The sequence below is a fragment of the Rissa tridactyla genome, chromosome 10 (genome assembly GCF_028500815.1).
Source record: "Rissa tridactyla isolate bRisTri1 chromosome 10, bRisTri1.patW.cur.20221130, whole genome shotgun sequence".
NCBI classification, from domain to species: Eukaryota; Metazoa; Chordata; class Aves; order Charadriiformes; family Laridae; genus Rissa; species Rissa tridactyla.
Genome location: NC_071475.1, coordinates 24504776 through 24521862, shown reverse-complemented (window position 1 = coordinate 24521862; position 17087 = coordinate 24504776). Strand labels below are relative to the sequence as shown.

The 17087-nt window shown below is 45.8% G+C and overlaps 1 protein-coding gene across 5 annotated transcripts in view; it reads left to right on the top strand.

Annotated features, from left to right (window-relative positions):
* The window catches only part of FGD3 (FYVE, RhoGEF and PH domain containing 3), a 120058-nt gene that overhangs the window by 53480 nt on the left and 49491 nt on the right, over positions 1–17087 (top strand). For 2 of the 5 annotated variants that reach the window (XM_054216125.1, XM_054216124.1), the window contains exons 2-5: positions 24–68; positions 7011–7181; positions 13342–13510; positions 14644–15241. In XM_054216125.1, coding sequence (XP_054072100.1) covers positions 24–68; positions 7011–7181; positions 13342–13510; positions 14644–15241 — 983 coding nt within the window. Of the gene's footprint in view, positions 1–23; positions 69–7010; positions 7182–12621; positions 13020–13341; positions 13511–14643; positions 15242–17087 lie in introns of those variants that run through there. The other 3 variants (XM_054216127.1, XM_054216128.1, XM_054216129.1) reach the window with 2 other exon arrangements.

Genomic DNA, 17087 nt, shown 5'->3' with positions numbered 1-17087 from the left:
CCTTATTTTTGGTTGTCTTATAGCTGGAGCAAATACGGAAAAATGCGGGGGTCTCTGCTCGAACACAAGTAAGTGACTGATGTACTTCTTTTGATAGAGAATTGCCAGATTCTCGCTCGCTTTCAAACAGAACGTTTTCTGGATTGTGTCTGTTTCTGAAAGGTTATGGTGGTAACTTTGCTGTCACTCGTTTTACTGAAGCTGATGTTTTGGAATACCAGAAAAATAGGTGTCACGTGAAAGAACCATTGTCAGTGTCATTGAGGTGGGTCTGACAGAAGGCCGTGCGTACGGCTCCAGCTGCTTTACCACCCCCGTCAGAGGGCCTCAGGGTGCACGGGCAGGAGGAAGAGGTGAGTTTTTAAGTGGGTTTGAGGAAAATGCTGGTGTTAATGAAGCAACGTGAGAGGTAAAAGAAGGGTATGCCCGGTGGCAGGGGGGGAAAGGCTTTGCTTCCCCCTGCTCTCAGGAGGGCGTTAGGAGCTGGTCTAGAGCAGGGTAAAGTTGGAGAGGTGAGGAAGAACACCGGCTCCGGAGCCGGCGGTCCTCGACCACTCTGAGGATGGTGTTGGGTGCGTCGTGGCCGACTGGAACAAGCAGGATAACGTTGTGCCATTACCGGAGCTGCCGCCATGAGGTAAATGCCATCGCAGTGCGCGGCGGGTAAGGCTGTCAACGCTGGATTTTCCCACAAGTGTAGCGAGTGCTGTAGCGCCCTGAAAGAATCCTTTACCCAGCGGTGTCTGTAACACAGCCTGCGCACGAAGGACACAGTATTACACCACTTGCCGCATTCCTGCTGACACAAGGAAGACGAACGCAGCACCTTTTAATCGGTGTCAGAGTTCCTCTTAGCAGGGTGGGTTTTTTATTCAGATACATACATTAGCTCTGCCCTTGAAGCCTTCTGCTTTCTGGCAGTAAGTTTCTGCCTTAAGAGCAGCCTCTCCTCCTTGAAAGGCTTTTGCTAAGGAGGGAGGGATGAAGAGAGAGAGAACTTCGCTATCAGTGACAGCGTTAGGGAATGCCCAAAGTGGATGTTTCAGTTGGAAATAACAGGGATGCTTCAACTGGGCATAATGAAACCTGTCAGCGCCCGCTCAGTCTGTAGCCAAACCTTGGGAAGAGCGAAGTTCCTGTTAACACGTCTATTAAGATATCTAGGCAAGAAGTAGCTTTCAAAATAACTCTACGTGCTAACAGCTGAGGGTTTTGTCGTCGTTATTTTTCAAGCTGGTCAGTTCTGGGCACATGCTTAGTTGTCCAGACTCCAGTTAGCTTCAAAAATGTCTTTTACTATTATATCGATTCTAGTTCATTTATCTCTGTGTATTTTCCTGCAGACAGGTTTTTAATCAGGCTGGTGATGGTTGCGTGTCCATTTGATGTGCATGATGCATGTTACGAAACAGCGTTAGAAACGGACACCACTGCTGGATGCATTTCTGGACGCAACAGCCAGTTTCCGTCTGGAATATTTTCCCTTTCAGACACTTGAAGAAGGAGCAGAGAATTGTAATGCCTTCCTGTGCTTAGAGTTGTACCTGATGGGTCACATTACGCCGAATTGCCTTTTGTAGCTGTTGACTTCACTGATGTTGCAGAGAGCCTAAATCGGCAAAAAAATCGGGAAGCTCCCGGAGGTTAACTTGTGGGCAAGGGCAGTGGGTGATAGCAGTCGTGGCGGGAGCAGGAAAGCCCTTCCACTGGTCACTAAGGCTGTTGTCTCTTCCCTCGAGGTGGCAGGGAAGGTTTCCCTGAGGAGGAGGAGCAGGGCCCCTGTGGCCGGGGTCGTGCTGCCTGCGGGGCAGCTGGGAGCCCTGGTGTGCTGGTTTGAATGGCACAAGACGAATTCCTAATGCTTGGGAAAACGGGACTTTTAGAAGACTCTAGTGTCTGAATTTGTGAAAATGTTTACTTTATAGCCAGCTGTGGCATGTGGGATTCAAGGTCTCAGTGTTTTCAAGCCTTGCCAGGGATGAGGAGCAGCGAGACCCGGGCACTTGACCCAAGCTGCCAACAGAGTTATTTCATACCAGGAATGAATGGCACATTCGATATAAATCGGAAAGTTTGCTGAGGATTTTTTCTCTCCCTTGACGGCTGCCACCCTGAGCACTCCTTGCCCCGGTGACAGAGCCCCGAGCCCTTCCCTTCCTCCCGCAGCCCCAGCGCTCGCGGGGTCCCACACTGGCTGTCCCCGCGGGGAGTGCACGGCTCCTGCTGATGGAACGGGCTGGGAACAGTCCGTGCGTATTTTATACTGGCATCAGGATCAATACTGGCTCTTCAGCATTATTAATGTTAATTATTTAATCTTATCCTATTAAATCTATTTATATTTCAACACTCATGTTCCCTTGTTTTTCCCCAGTTGTCCTTTCCGGGTGGGGAGGGCTCATTGGGTGAGAGAAAAATTGTCTGAACAACAATAAATTGTCGTGGGTTTCTCAAACCATCACACCTGGGGAGAGCTTCCCCTCTCCTGGGTGTCCCAGGTTTGGGCATGGCAGAGCGCAACATTTCTGGTTCTTGCTGCTATCAGTCACAATCTCCAAGATGCATTTTATTTTAAACTGGAATTATTTTTGAAGGCCGCTGCCTGGGGACTAGGTGCCAAGCGCAAGATCCGAATCTGTCTTGTGCACTGGGGGAAAAGCCCAAGAACTCAAGTTCAGCCACTTGGTTTCGTCTGGTCACTTTAACTGCTGCACTCAGTGGAGCACCCAAAATCCTTATATTTTGTCTTGGTCTAATAGAAATATATAGCACAACCTTCAAGTTTGTGACAGCATCTAAGAGAATTTAAAAAAAAAATACTTTCTTCTGTCTGCAAACAGCTCAGTGAGGAAAAGGGGAGATGCTTGAGAAATTTTTCTGTGCCATGAAGGGTTTCCTGGTGGTGTTGAATCCTCTCAGAAGGACTGAAGTTATTTTTCCATTTTAGTGAAAATATAAATTGTGTATATATATGAAAATCCTAGGCATTTTCAGAAGTTTCGTGTTTTACCTTAGTAGGAGCCTTGAGTTCGTATTATTTTATTAATGCAAAAAATTATCTCTGGAAAGCATCACCTTTGGTCCTTTTCCGCTTGGATTGGTTTCGAACAGAGAAATTGTAAACAGCGTTGTTCACGTGAGCAGAATTACAAACGAGCCGTGAAGTCCTTGAGCTTACGTACGTTGGAGACACGAGGGCTGCGCGGGGCCAAGCTGGGTCGGGCGGCGGAGTCCTCTCCGTGTGGAGCACGCGCAGGGCTTTCGGGCGGCGGAGTCCTCTCCGTGTGGAGCACGCGCAGGGGTTGGCAGAGCTCTGCCTGTCGTGTGCCGGGGAAGCGCTGGCACCTTCCACATCCAGACAGGCTGCACCTTTCTGCCCGGGGCTGTTGCAGGTAATCAGGGGTCAGACGTGAAGTCAGCATCAGCCAGGCTCTCTGGCAATAACTCTTTATTAGTAGTAGCCTTTTATAAGGTTTGGACACAAATAACCATTTTTCTTGGTCAATTTGCACATAGCGGTACACCTCCCAAGTGTTTCCACGGCTAAGCCGGTCTGGGGAGGGTTTGCACAGTCTAACGCTGGACCGGAGAGCAGAGAGGAGGCGGTTTCTGTGCTGGTCCTGCAGGTTTGGTGGGTACCGTCACCCGCTCCCACCTCTGGGAGCGTCTGGGCAGAACCACGGACATCTTGGAGGTGGCTACCTGGGCTACGCCTGGATCTTATTTACGGTGTCCCTCTCGTTTTCCGTGCCCAGGAGTGTCCTGGAGCGTGCTCGGCAGACAGTGGGTTTTACTTTCAGAGAACTCCATGTGAAATAATCCAGTGAATCTTGTTTCCACACATCATTTTCGAGCACTTGAAAAAGTATGTAAGGAAAGTAGATTTTTGTCTTGTGTGCAAAAAGCAGCCCTTAGGGGCCACATCAGAGATGAACAGAGAGAAACATCTTGGCTTAAATTAAATCAAATAAGAATGAAAATCACTTCTGTGGTTTCATCCATGCATATTTGTCTTGATTTAGGGCCAGCACGGCATTTGTGTCCCTCCCAGTTCCTCTTCTTTCCAGCTACTTACCAGTTTTATTTTCTGCTTTGTGCCCACTTGCTCCTTGGATGTCCTGTCAATAAATTCATGGCTTAAGTGCCGGCAGTAGGTGAACGGCGATAAATTCCCAGCACTAACCGGTATGTGCAATCATAGAATCATAGACTCTTTTAGGTTGGAAGGGACCTTTAAAGGTTATCTAGATACAAGATGATATAAAATATTGTATTTTTAGAGGACTATGGATTATTTTTTGTTTGGGTTATTATCAGGTCTTGTTTAATGGGAAGTAGCAGAATGCTTCACTGAGTATTGACTCTGCCGGTGCCTCTGAGCACAAGCCCTAGAGCATTCAGAGCCAAGTTCAGGGCTTGTTTCGGGCAAGATGGACACGTCTGTTGAGTAATTACTAGTGGAGGATCTTGCGCCTGGATTGTTTGACAGGATTATGCAGCAGAAGAGAAAAACTTGTTTGTGGATTTTTAAAATTAGCATCAAAGCACGCTGCTTTTCAGTAACGTAAGTGGGTTGGAATAGCTCTTAGCCTAGACATAAGAGGTGTCTGGTGGTGCTGTGCACTTGAAGGCAGGCAAGTAACCACTGGCTCTTACTGTTACCAGTAAGAAAGGAAGGTGGTTGGACCTGCTTTCACAACGATAAATCTCAGAGGAAAGCAAAAGGAATTGGGTTTTTGTTCCTTTTGAAACTTTACAAAATGGTATCAACAAGACAGTCCCTTTTTGGGGCAGTGGTTGAGGAGGAACAGGGAATGCTGAGGGCAACCGGTACCTTATCCCAAGTCAGCGCAGAGGGAGCTGGGCTTGGCTTGGGATGCCCAGCTGAGGACGCGCCAGGGACGCAGTACCCGAGGACAGGAGGAGCTGCGGCTCCCTCAGCCGCTGCGGGGGCCGTGCCCACGTCCAGCATCTCCTGGGGGCTTCAGCACCTGCCAGAGAGGAGGCCGGTGCCGTGCTTCTGCGATCAAACGACATAGCGTGGTTGGAGGTGTCTGCTGATCTCTTCTAGAGCTGTTGTAGGTACAGAGATTTGTCCACCGAGAATCGGATCGCTAAAGTAATTTTTAGGGAAATACAGTACTGCTGCATTGCCTTCCGGTCACGGGCGCTGGAGGGTACCTGCTGAAGCAGTGAGCTCTCTCTTCCGTAGGATGCCCTTTTGATTTTCTTGAATTAGAGCTTTTCCCTTGTGTGCTGTTTTAATTTCTTCCTGTGCCGAGCTGCTGTTAATAAGGACGAAGTCTCGGTCCTTTCCCTAAAACGCCGTCCCGTTGCAGCACTGCCGCTGCCGTCACAGGGGGCTGGTGGTACCCGGGGCTGAGGCGTCCGCGTGAGCTCTTTCTGCCGTGGTGTGTTCGCAATGATCTGTTAATCCGCTCTAATAATCCACTCTACTTTCACCGCGTTTTCCTGATAAGTGAAATTATATTTGAATAAAACCTAATACTTATAAATTCCTGGTTTCAGCTGGAAGGATGTTTTAATAGCTGGTCTCAAATCTGCTGAAAAGCAGGTTTTGTGGCAGAAATGCTAATGAAGTTTCATCAGCAACAACCAGCAGCCAGACCGAGCAATTCAGGGGTTGTATATTTGGGTGACAGAGATCAGTAAATAGACTCGTGCCATCTGAATCAATTTTTGTCAGCGAAATTGACTTTCAATATTTTATGCTTATTTAAAAAAAATAATCGGTGTCACCGTGAAAGTCTCCGCATTTTGAGGCCAGCTCGCAGCTAATCTTCCCAGGCAGTCTGTACAGCTCAGATTTCAAAGTCTTTATTCAAAAGGTCAGACCATGATTTAATACCATCAGTATAAACCCAGGATAATTTCGTGGATGCGGATGGAGGTGCTTGTCATCTCAGTTTTTTGATCGTAACATAAATCCGGCCAAGAGTAGGTTGCCTTTGTGAAGCTGATGTCGTGTTCTTGAACACGTCTGAGGAAGGTGAAGGCTGATTTTTTTCACGTTTAGATGAATACTTTCTACATGATGCAGGTCGCCTCTCGCTCCAGCAAAACGCTGGTAGTTTCAACTAGCCCTCTTTAAAATGGGAATATGGAAAGAATGTCTGTCATGTTTTCTTTGCCCTTTTTTTTAATGCGTCAGCGTTCCAATTTCTACATTTGATACGTTTTCCCCTTCTCGGTACTGCCGGAAGCATATGTATTCATGTGTTCATATGCAACAATTTTAAACCACAGTCCTTTTTAAACTCTTTTTTTTTTTGCCTTCTTATGACACACCAGTAAAGCTGGCATGAGGATTTCATGTAGGCTTGCCGCAAGTCCAAAAAACCCCAAATCCGCTATGGGAAAGTGGATATATGGGTTTATTTCCACAGTGCCCAGAGAAATGTTAAATTAAAAGACAAACAAACATATTAATCGCTTCTTTCTCTCTTTTCCCACTGGATCATATCTTAATGGCATCTTCTAGACTGGAGCCTTTCGAGGGAATGTTAATATTTTATGTAAGGAGGAATAATAAATAGCTGTAAAATGCAGCTTGAGTGATTAAGTCTCCTGAAGGAATGGCGCTTGTACCATTCCATTCCCCCCGTGCAGGACACATTTCTAATTCACCACAACTTAGGTGTATTTTACCAGATAATGTGATGATGCGCTTGTATTTCTTTTTGGAGAAATCCCGTTGGAATGGTTTTTTTGTCTTTTATTTTTACTCGCTTTGTTTGGGTGTCCGTAGTGAAAAAGTAAGTAATTAAAGATAGGATTACTGAAATTCCGTCTGTCTTACCAGTCAGCTAGTTGGACATGCTCGTTAAGGCTGGGTATATTGATGGTAATAACTTGTGAGCGGACGGCTCACCCCTCTGCTACCACCCTCCCTTTCCTCAGGAATTTGAGTGAGCAATATGCTTCTAGAAGTAACACAAGTTTTCTTCAGGATTAAATAAATATTGACTTTTTCCCCCCCTCTCCCTCAGGTTGCCCTTGTTCTCCTTTTCAAATCAAATGTCACATTGACTCAAATCCGGCGTTGGAAGCATGCGGGGAACTGCAGCACGTCAGCCCAGCACAATGTATCCATCAAACTGGAAGGAAGCCCAAAACCAAAACTCCGCTGGCCAAAATGCATCCTCTGCAGAAACCCCAAGGCAAGTGGCTTTGTCCTTCTAGCAATTGTACGAGCCGCTATCGCGCATGAAGCGTAATCTTTTTAAATTAATCGTTTTAATTTTAGGTCACAGCGAAATAGTTACTTCTGTGTTCTAAGGTTCAAGTACATCTGGTAGGGTTTTATCATGTTCATTTTTTCCAACGTTAGAGAACCTCTTAGGGAAGCCTTCAAGGAGAAGTTGATGCAGGAATAACAGATTACTTCACTTGTCAATGTATGTTTCCTGTACTGCTGTTATACCTCCTGCAGCTGTGAAGTGTAAGTTTAATTTAGCAATGTTGTTTTCATTCTTTATTAATATTTTTTTTTAAAAGTATTTAGGTAAGAATAGCTTATTGTTTAAACCAGATCTGTTTTCCATTTATTGTAAGAACTACGCGTAGCAACAGGAAATGCCTAAATGGAATGAATGTATTTAAAAACTGAGAAATAGAAGCTGAACCAGCCACATGCAAGTGTAACGTGGGCTGTGGCAATTCCACAGACCTGCCAGACTCGTAGTCAAGTAGGTGGCAATCCCAAAGGACAGTGGAAGAGACGGCAGGAAGAAGCATGTTCCAGCTGGTCTCCAGGCAGGTCTTCTGGTCTCCCCAGGCTTTTCTGCCCTAAAACTTCTGAATGCTAAAAAAAAAAGGCTGCAGTAAATTTCTTGGAAAGAGGATAAATCGTTTTCATGTTTCTCCATCAGTGAAATGACAGGTGGTCTCTCTTTGTATTGTCGATTTGTCAAGTGCCTCCACTGCCACCACCCCCTGCTTTGTAGAAGTGGTCAAATATTGTATTTAATGGGTGCTTGCGTTAAGGTGGTTGCGGATGCGGAAAACATGTAGTTTGGGAGGCGTTTGGAACAAAGGCGGGTAAGCCTGAAGAAGATACCAAGTTCATAAACCAAAATTTTTTTCAAGAAGCATGTCCATGTGATAGGCACTCACTGTCATGTGAGAAACAAAGAAAAGATGTTTTGGTCGCCATGAGGGTGTGTTGGACAAACCGCACCTCTGCACCACCACCCCCTCCCGATTCAAATGCCTGTAGGAAAGCAGTTTTCTTATATGCATTCAGCCTTAAACAACTACAAAGAAAGTATTGTATTTTCTGATTCTGGAAGTAGACCTTAAATGCTTGAAACGCCTCCTGAGGTCGGTGTATTTATGGAGCTTTCACCTTGAGGTCTCGAGCGTCCAGGTTTAACTAGTGGGTGTTCCATGAATGTTACTAGTTACTGTTGTTAGTATTCCATGACTACTGCCAATGAAAAGGAATACCGGAAGTGTCTGTTCAGTAAGGAACAGAATGAACTCAGCTGGTGTGGATCCTTTCGTGTTGTACTGACTGCCCTGATTTCCAATTACAGAGGACACGGCGTGGTTTTTATGGGTAAGTATTTCAGAAAAGTTGGAGGGAGCCTCCTTAGCTTGATCCATCATATCATGCTTAAAAGTTACCCAAGTGGATTAGTGTGATCTATTTCCATCACTGGGATGGGTACTACTTCTTCTTTCTACTGCTCACACGCATCCAAGCTCCCTCTCCCATAACCAAGGTTACAGCCATAACCTTGAACCAAAGAAGTCGGCGTATCTTACTGGCTTGCTATTGCTCTGAAAAGGAGGGAAATTTGTTCATGAGGTGAAATAAACACCCAAAGGTAAAATGGTTTCTTGACTAGTTACTCTCGCTAATACTTTTTTTTGACCGAACTCTGTTTGTTGGGCTTCTTGATGTTACTGTAAAAGTAGTTCCAGAAGAAACAGGAGTCCCAGTGAAAATTCCCACGGGAGCGTTGTGTAGTGCCCGATACTCGAGAATGAGACCACCTCGTGTTGTCTCAGACTGAGCCACGTTAGCCAAAGCTACGAATCGCCATTACAAGTCTTGGTCATGGATGTGTCAGTCATCTTCCTGAAAGACACTTCTTTGTCATAAATTTTAAGTAATAATTTTATTATTTCACTTCACTTTATAATAAAAGTACTTTTAAAAAGTATCTGCAATTAGCTTGCATATGACAGTAGAGAACAGTATGTACCATACTTCGCAAGGAAGGGAAGATGGTACAATTTTTTTTTCTCTTCCCTTTTATTGACTTTGTAATTTGAAATGTTTTTTTTTCCATTAATGTTCTGTTACTATATGGTTTGGATACCCAGTAAAGAAAGGAAAACACTTCATGCCTCTCCAGGAAAATTAAATCATCAAAATAATAATAATAAAAAAAAAGGTTGTTTTTATTAAATGGACTGTATTGAAGTTGACATTTTTCCTATAAACCATCCTTGCTTCCTCTTCGTGGCCATGTCCAAAAAAAAGTAGTTGTGACAGTGTGGTGCGTCTCCTTGCAGCAGACATAAAGTTTTCCTCAGTTTTTTGTTGGTATTTTTATGCAAGAACCTTTCCTCCCAGGGCTTTGTCCCTAAAGCTCCACGGATGCCTCATTAAGGCATTGATTTGTTGGATGGGATGCACTGGCATCACCACTTGAGACTCTAGGAGCATCTCTCCACCCTCACCCGCGGCTGTGCTGTTGGGTCATTTATTTACTTCCCAGGGCATAACCCTTCATAATCTGCTTCATGACGCGTATTTATTTGGTCCCTTCTTGTCAAGGGACCTTAACTGAAGTCAGTAAATCCTCAAGCGCGACTCACACCACTTGAGATTCTCTTGATTAGGTCTTCCTGGCTTTCCCAGTGAGTCACAACAGACCCACCGCCGCTGGGATGACTGACGGGAATGCCTCCATCGAGCTGCTAATAAATGTGTCGACCGTTTGCATTACCGTAGAGGAGGCACTTGTGAGAGGGAGGTTCACGCGTGGGGGCTGACGTAATGCAGAGGCTGAGCCACTTGTTTTGCAGGGAGGCAACGGTCCTTATTCCGTGCTGTTTGACAGACCCGGGGTCAAGCCTGGACAGTACCTTCTCCCGCATATTTAACCTTGCCTTTCTCTTTTCTAGTCCTGTCCTGCTGCTTCTCATTATTTCACTTGTTTCTTCTGCAACAAAGAATTCGTGTCTTGGTTTCTGCCTCCTCCAAATAGCTGTGGGCTGCTGTGTAAAATCTTCAGGAGACGGAGGACTGGGGAAATACCATTCCAGTGCACGGCTTCAGCCTTCAGGCACCACCTGAAACATGCTCCATAATACTAATCTCTTCCATGCAGCTGGCTTGCTTTCTTTCCTCTGCTGGTTTACTCGTCTGCGCGCATGACGGGCACTGGAAGCTGCATCCAAGGACATGCTGCTTTGTGCCTGGGATGGAATCACAGAATCATAGAATGGTTTGGGCTGGAAGGGACCTTAAAGCCCACCCAGTTCCAATTCCCCTGCCCTGGGCAGGGACACCTCCCACCAGCCCAGGTTGCTCCAAGCCCCGTCCAACCTGGCCTTGAACCCCTCCAGGGATGGGTCAGCCACAGCTTCTCTGGGCAACCTGGGCCAGGGGCTCACCACCTCACAGCCAAGAATTTCTTCCCGATATCTCATCTAAATCTCCCCTCTTCCAGTTTAAAACCCTTAAAATCCTATGGCTCCCCTCCCTGCTCCAGAGTCCCTCCCCAGCTTTCCTGGAGCCCCTTTAGGGACTGGAAGGGGCTCCAAGGTCTCCGCGGAGCCTTCTCTTCTCCAGGCTGAACCCCCCCAGCTCTCTCAGCCTGTCCTCCCAGCAGAGGGGCTCCAGCCCTCCCAGCATCTGCAGGACCTGCAGGAAGAAAATAGTAGCGTTGGTTCCTGTGTGGAAGGTGGCTCCAGAGCGTGGGCAGGAGTTCTGCTTGGGCTCCCACTTTGCGTCCTGGATCCCTGCTGAAAAGCAGCACCTTCTTTTTTCCTGGGGCTGACTGTTCATTTAGTGCTGACGATGGTGGCGCACGTACAGATGAGCTCATCTAGTGCTGCTTGGGTTTAGCGTGCAGATCTTTCATTCGCTCTTTTGTAGAAGTCCAAAATGGTTCTGAGTTTATGATATGTAACACCGCTTCCTTGTAAATTCTGGATGTGGGCTTTTTGTGTCGGCTCTGGAGTAGACTTCTTGTGTGGTTTGAATTTTGTTTCTTAAGTAGTGCTTGATAAGATCAGTGGCTTTTTCTCCAGGCTGCTGTCGCCTTTTCTTAAAATTCTTTTAGTAAATAAACATTCAGAGCTAACGAAAGTGTTTTCCTCCTTCCTTTTTGTCCAGAGCAGAGTGTGTTGTCTCAGGTGATTCAGGTAAAGATGTAAAATGTTCACGTGGACAGCAGTGACAGCCGTTGCTCTTAGTGTCGGGGCTTGGGCAGTGAACGTGTAACCATTGTGGACCAGTCTGAAACTAGGAAGGCTCAGACAGCGGTGGGGTAGGTTCTGCTCTGTCTGCCTGCTGCCTTATGCGCCTTTGGTAAAGAGCCTAGAGCTTGGCTTTTCTGGCTAGATGGCCGGGTGGCTCCGTGGCTCCTTTTTTTAGGTTGTTTAGTTTTGTTTCTAAAGGAGGAATGTGGCTCGGTACTCACTGATCACAGTGTGCGAGCGAAGACCTGATGAACAAAACATAGAGCTCCACCATCCCGTTTGCATGCAAGATGGTTTTCTTTTCCTGCTTGCCTGTTACTCCTGTGTGAGACAGGTTTTGTGGTGGTGTTTTCAAGATCGAACCATAACCTCTTTATTTTAAGACGGATGGTTTTGGAGACTGGGAGAATCCGTCCTTTTGTAGGAAGCATCTCACTAAAGCTCATATCCTTAGAAGACTTGGTTTTATTCTCTGGTGAAATAAGCTCAGTAATGTAGGTAGTTTAAGATCTGAGCTATACTCAGAGGTCAAGAAGTCTTTCACAGTCCTTCGTCACTGACCTGAGACAACGCCTGTCCACAGCAGCTCCCCAGCCGCTGGAGCAGGGAGGCCACCTGGGCTGATGTGGAGCTTGGAACAGATGCAGAGCCTTCCGCAGGGCAGGGACAAAAGGGCTTGGCTTTTTGGGTGCGTACGCCTCTGTTTAGCCTCCTAAAGAAAGTAACCCTGAAATTACGTCCGGAACAGTTGCTAATTAAAGCTCCATTACGGTGTTAATCACATTATGCTGATGTGCCATATGGACCATTTAAAAATTGGAAGTGCTTGAAATAGATTGTTCTTGAAAGTGTTGTTTAACAAAACACGTATTCAGAGTTTCCTCATTTAATATGTTAACTCTTTGGATAATGTAGACCAGTGGGGATACTTGGCAGCGCTGCCCCGAGCACCGCGTGCGCGTTGGGAGTAATCGCGCAGTGGGTTTTCCTGCCTTACAGTGTCGGGTCTGCCTCGGTGAGGTTGCTTTCACTGTGTGAAACCATAACAGCACGTGAACCTGTTGTCATGGGTTACTGCTTGCGTATGTCCAAAACCGTTTGCTCTGCAATCAATATAAGGTCTGAATAAATTTTTCATAATTAACATTATATTTAAATTACATTACTTTTTTTAAAAAAAAAAATACTGTATTACACTTTGTACGTTCGCCTCCTAGTGAATCCTTAAGCAGAAGAGATACGTTCTTACATGTGTTTTATTTATATCGTATACAACTCAATGTAGAACCAAAAGAGGAAGGAAATTTATGAAGACTACACCACGGAAGAGATGGGGGAGGGAGAATGAAAGGAAGAAAAGCTATTGTGTTCTGCCTGTGGCGGTTTTGCCCAAGCAAACACAAGGCACTGAAATCCATGGCGGCATTGGTTTTCGGTAGTTTTGGGTTGGTTTTGTTTTGGTGTCGTCCCCCTCCGCCCCCAGTATAAGAGGTTCAACAGAGTGCATGAGTTTTGAAAAGCCATGGGAGGGGAAACTCGTTAGCACGACTGAGATGGTGAGCACGTTTGCAAAAACGAAGTGTGAGCTGTGCATCCTGTTTGGTAACAAGGAAGCGGTGAAGTTCTGCGAGCCGCTCCGTTCGTTAACACGTCTGATAGGGCTGTAGAAATACAAAATAGAAGCCTGTCGTATTTTTTTAGCGTACGGCAGCTTGCTTTGGTGTAAGAAATTCATTGGGACTGCACTTCTGCAGTTTACAAGGGATGGTGAAGGAATGGATACTCCTCATTCTGCATTGAGCACTTGGATTTTGTTCCCAATTTAGGATTAAGAAGATGGAGATTTATCCTCCTGTTTTTTCCCCTCTCTTTTATTAGTACCTCCTAAGCCTGTCCATCTCAAACCTGGGCAGGAAAGAATTCCTCCTGCACCTTCTCGGCCTTTGCCAGCTGATCCCAAGTCGTCGAGGAGCTTGGCACCTGGAGAGGAAGAAATACCGATATCAGCAGGAGTCAACACGCTCATTGAGAAATTTGAAAGTATTAGGTAAATATGACTGCGAGATCTGCTCTAACCTCCCTTTTCTGCATTTTTAACTTAGAATGATAAAACCCAATTGTAATTATCATGTAGAAACTCCTCTCAGGATGTTTCCTACTGGAAGTGCAGAACTTGACTTGACTATGCAGTTGGGGTTTTTTTTGTTTTGTTTTTTTTATAAAAGCATGTATTTCAGCAACTTTTAGTTTGTAACATACGGTTGTTCTTAAGGAGCTTAAGACCTGCTGCATTTGGTAAGTGTTCTCCCAGAAACAAGTAGCCCAGAGTCTGCTTTCAGTAAGTTGACGTGATGTTGGGATTGGTTTTTGCATTATAGGAACTTGATTATTGTGATATAAAATAATTGAGTTTTCTGTCTAAGATTCAATAAACGTCAGACATCCTGTTAGCTTGCCTCTTGGCGGAAGGGGAGAGTTAAATTGCAATGTGCTGTGAAACAACGTTGTGGAGAACAGCATTTCCTCTGAAACTTCGTGTATAAGAGACATTAAATAGGGTGAAATATACGTTTTGTGCTGTAAAACCGTCTCATTTTACAAACACATGAAAAGTCTCTCTAAAGACCAAATGTGCCCGATGGAACTAAGTGATTTTTCCGGAGACAGAGACACTGTGCCGTGCCTTGGAGTGTATTATCGCCTGGGTGAGCCTGGTAGGGTGTCTTTTGAAAAGAAAAAAGTTGTGCCTTCTTGTGCTTCAAAAACATCCTCTCCCTGGCAGAAGATACCTTGTCCCAAAGGCTTTGTTCTGTTGAAGAACGTGAGTTCCTGTTTAAACGAACCCACAGCCAAACGCTTCTTGTAAAAGATGATTCCTCCCTCCCTCCCTAAACCTTGAAACCAGACTGTTCTTCAAGGCAACGTGGGGAGTGTGAAAGGCCTGGGACACTAGTGGTGCCATTTCAGTAAAACTTACGGCTAGGGGTGGTGTGGTTTCTTGTGAAATTGTTGGGTGAATATTATTACAACGGTGCGCACGCACTTGCCTCCCAGGGTTGTAAAGGGGCGCAGGAAATAACAACTTGAATCGAATAACAATCAGGCCCTTTCTCTTTTGGGGCACTTTGAAACCTCTGAGTGTTAATATGAATGACTGCGGTGCTTTCTCTCCACCCGCAGGCAACCTGTACACATTCTTCAAAGAAATCAGCTAAATTTAGCTCTTAAGATGGAGCCTGGCCTGGACTCACCCAAACAACCAAGCTCGTGTGACTGTGACATGGGGGCTTCCAGCAGCTCTTCCACAAATGAAAAAAGTGAACCGAATGAAAACGAGCCAGCTGCACCGTGCAGTGCAGACCTATCGAACACAGACATAATGAAAATTAAAGAGCTAAGCATAGGCGATAACAAAAGCCATGAAGACTGTACGGCTGTGACTGTGAGCAAAGAGCCCTCTGGAGAGCTTGGCAATAAAGACTCAAGTGCGGAACTGAACGGTAATGGTAAAATTCCCAACAGAGACAGTGGCATCGACAGTCCTTCTTGTAGCGTGGCAGGGGAAACTTTCCCCAGTGAAGACGGCACAGAGCAAAAGAAGCCCAGCGTGGGTGGGAACCCAGGGGAGATGGAACCCGACAAAAAGGGCACCAAACCTTCGTCTGTGGAGCAGAAGAGAGACTCCACACAGGATGAAGACAGTGACATTGATGAAGGAAGTAGTGAGGAACAAGAGACAGCAGAATTGCCAAAGTTAGAATACTTGGACGTAAACAAGGTAAGGTGGTTTATTCGTTACTGTTAAGTGCTCTGAAACCGGTTCCTGAATCTAGCCAGAGAACCCTTGCATCACTTTCATACGTTGTTTGGGTTTTTTGTTTGGTTGGTTTTACGTCAAAGGATCATGACGGTCATTGTGATTTCCTGCTTGATGCAGGACATAACTCGTTCCTGACCTAGACAGTATCTTTTAGAAAGGTTCCCAGTCTTGATTTTAAAGGTTTCATACAAGAGAGTCCATCACAGCCTGGATTCTTAGGCTGTGAGACAACTTCTAACAGTAAGCTGTTAGAATGAAAATGCTTTTGTAGAGAAAGGCTCACACCTTGTGTTTCTCGTTTGGGTTTGTCGAAGTTCAGCTTCTAGTTGTTAGATCACGTTGTTTTCAGTGGGGCTCCGTGGTATGTGGAGGACTAATTGGATAGTGCACCTTGCAGGGTCAGGGCCTTGCCTCCTCCTAGGACATGCGTGATGGAGAGCTCTTCGAACAGTCATTTCTTTATTTTTTCACACAAAGCCTGCGCTTCTATTGGTGTGACTGCTTTTGAATGCAAAGAAGTTGTTTTGAGGGCAGTTATATCAAATTACTCTTCAGGAAAATGAGGCTAGAAGAGATTTGCTTTGAATTTTGCTTTGAATCCAGAGTAACGTAGTCCAGGCTGTTGTGTATTTGCTGCAGCTGTATAAGATTAAGGACATATTCCTTTGATTATTTATCAAGAAAGTTATTTTTAGAAATAGTGGTGATAGAATGGGTTAGATTTTTCCAGAAGAAGAAAACAGAAGATGCTTTGAGCCAAATATTCCACTTTTTGCTTGGTAGGGTTCTTTGTTTGTGTTTGGGGGTGGTTTGGGCTTTTTTCTCCTCCACCCCCCACCCCCCAGCCATCATGACAATAAAGTTAATGTACTAGATTTTTATTTTTTTAAAGAATATGATAAGTGCTAGCAACTAATGAACTGTAGCTAGTGGACTGCAGTGTTCACCCCTCAGTTTGTGCAAATCAGGTGGTTCGGTGGAAATCAGCAAATAGATCCCGATCTGTGCACGTCAAGATCTCGTCCCTTGGGAAACGTGGCAGTTAAAACTCATTCAGTAGCTTCTGGGCCAGCGGCAATTGAAGAGTGATGAAAATTGCACAGGGGCAGGCGGTGTGCAAGAAGGTTCTGTCTCTCAGAGCTGACAAGTTACAGTTTTAAAGTCCAACTAATGCTCTGTAGCGTCCCCTTTTATTTCCAAGAATAGAAGCCTGATGAGGCAGACATACCTACAGGAAGGTGCGACATAGCCCCAGACTTTCTCTCACGAGTGCGTTGCTTTATGCTGCCGTTTTTCCTGCTGCTTTATCTCAAGCTCAGGCTGGTGTGACTAGACTCGCCTTCCTTTCGTGCCGTTCAAAACAAAGCCTGGGACTCCAGTGCTTCATTGCTGGGCTTGCTGCTCCTTCTGCAAATTTGGTGGATGTCGATCCTGCAGGTTGCTAGCCCAAGGTTTGCCAGAGGGAAGCGGAAAGGACCCGGCAGACTAGGAAGCAGTGAGGGCTGCAGGTACCAGGTCTGTTTGGCCAAACCTGGCGGCTCTCTGTAAATGGATGTGAGGATGTGATCTTGTTCGCTTCCCTGCCAGTCTGCAGTCCCACCTGGCAGCTGGTGTGGATTCCGGAGGAGGAACCCATCACAGAATCACCGAACGGTCAGGGTTGGAAGGGACCTTTGGAGATCATCTAGTCCAAACCCCCTGTTACTGGGCGCCACAGAGAAGAGTCTGGCCCTGTCCTCTTGACACCTGCCCTTTAGATATTGATGAGCATAGATGAGATCCCCTCTCAGTCTTCTCCAGGCTA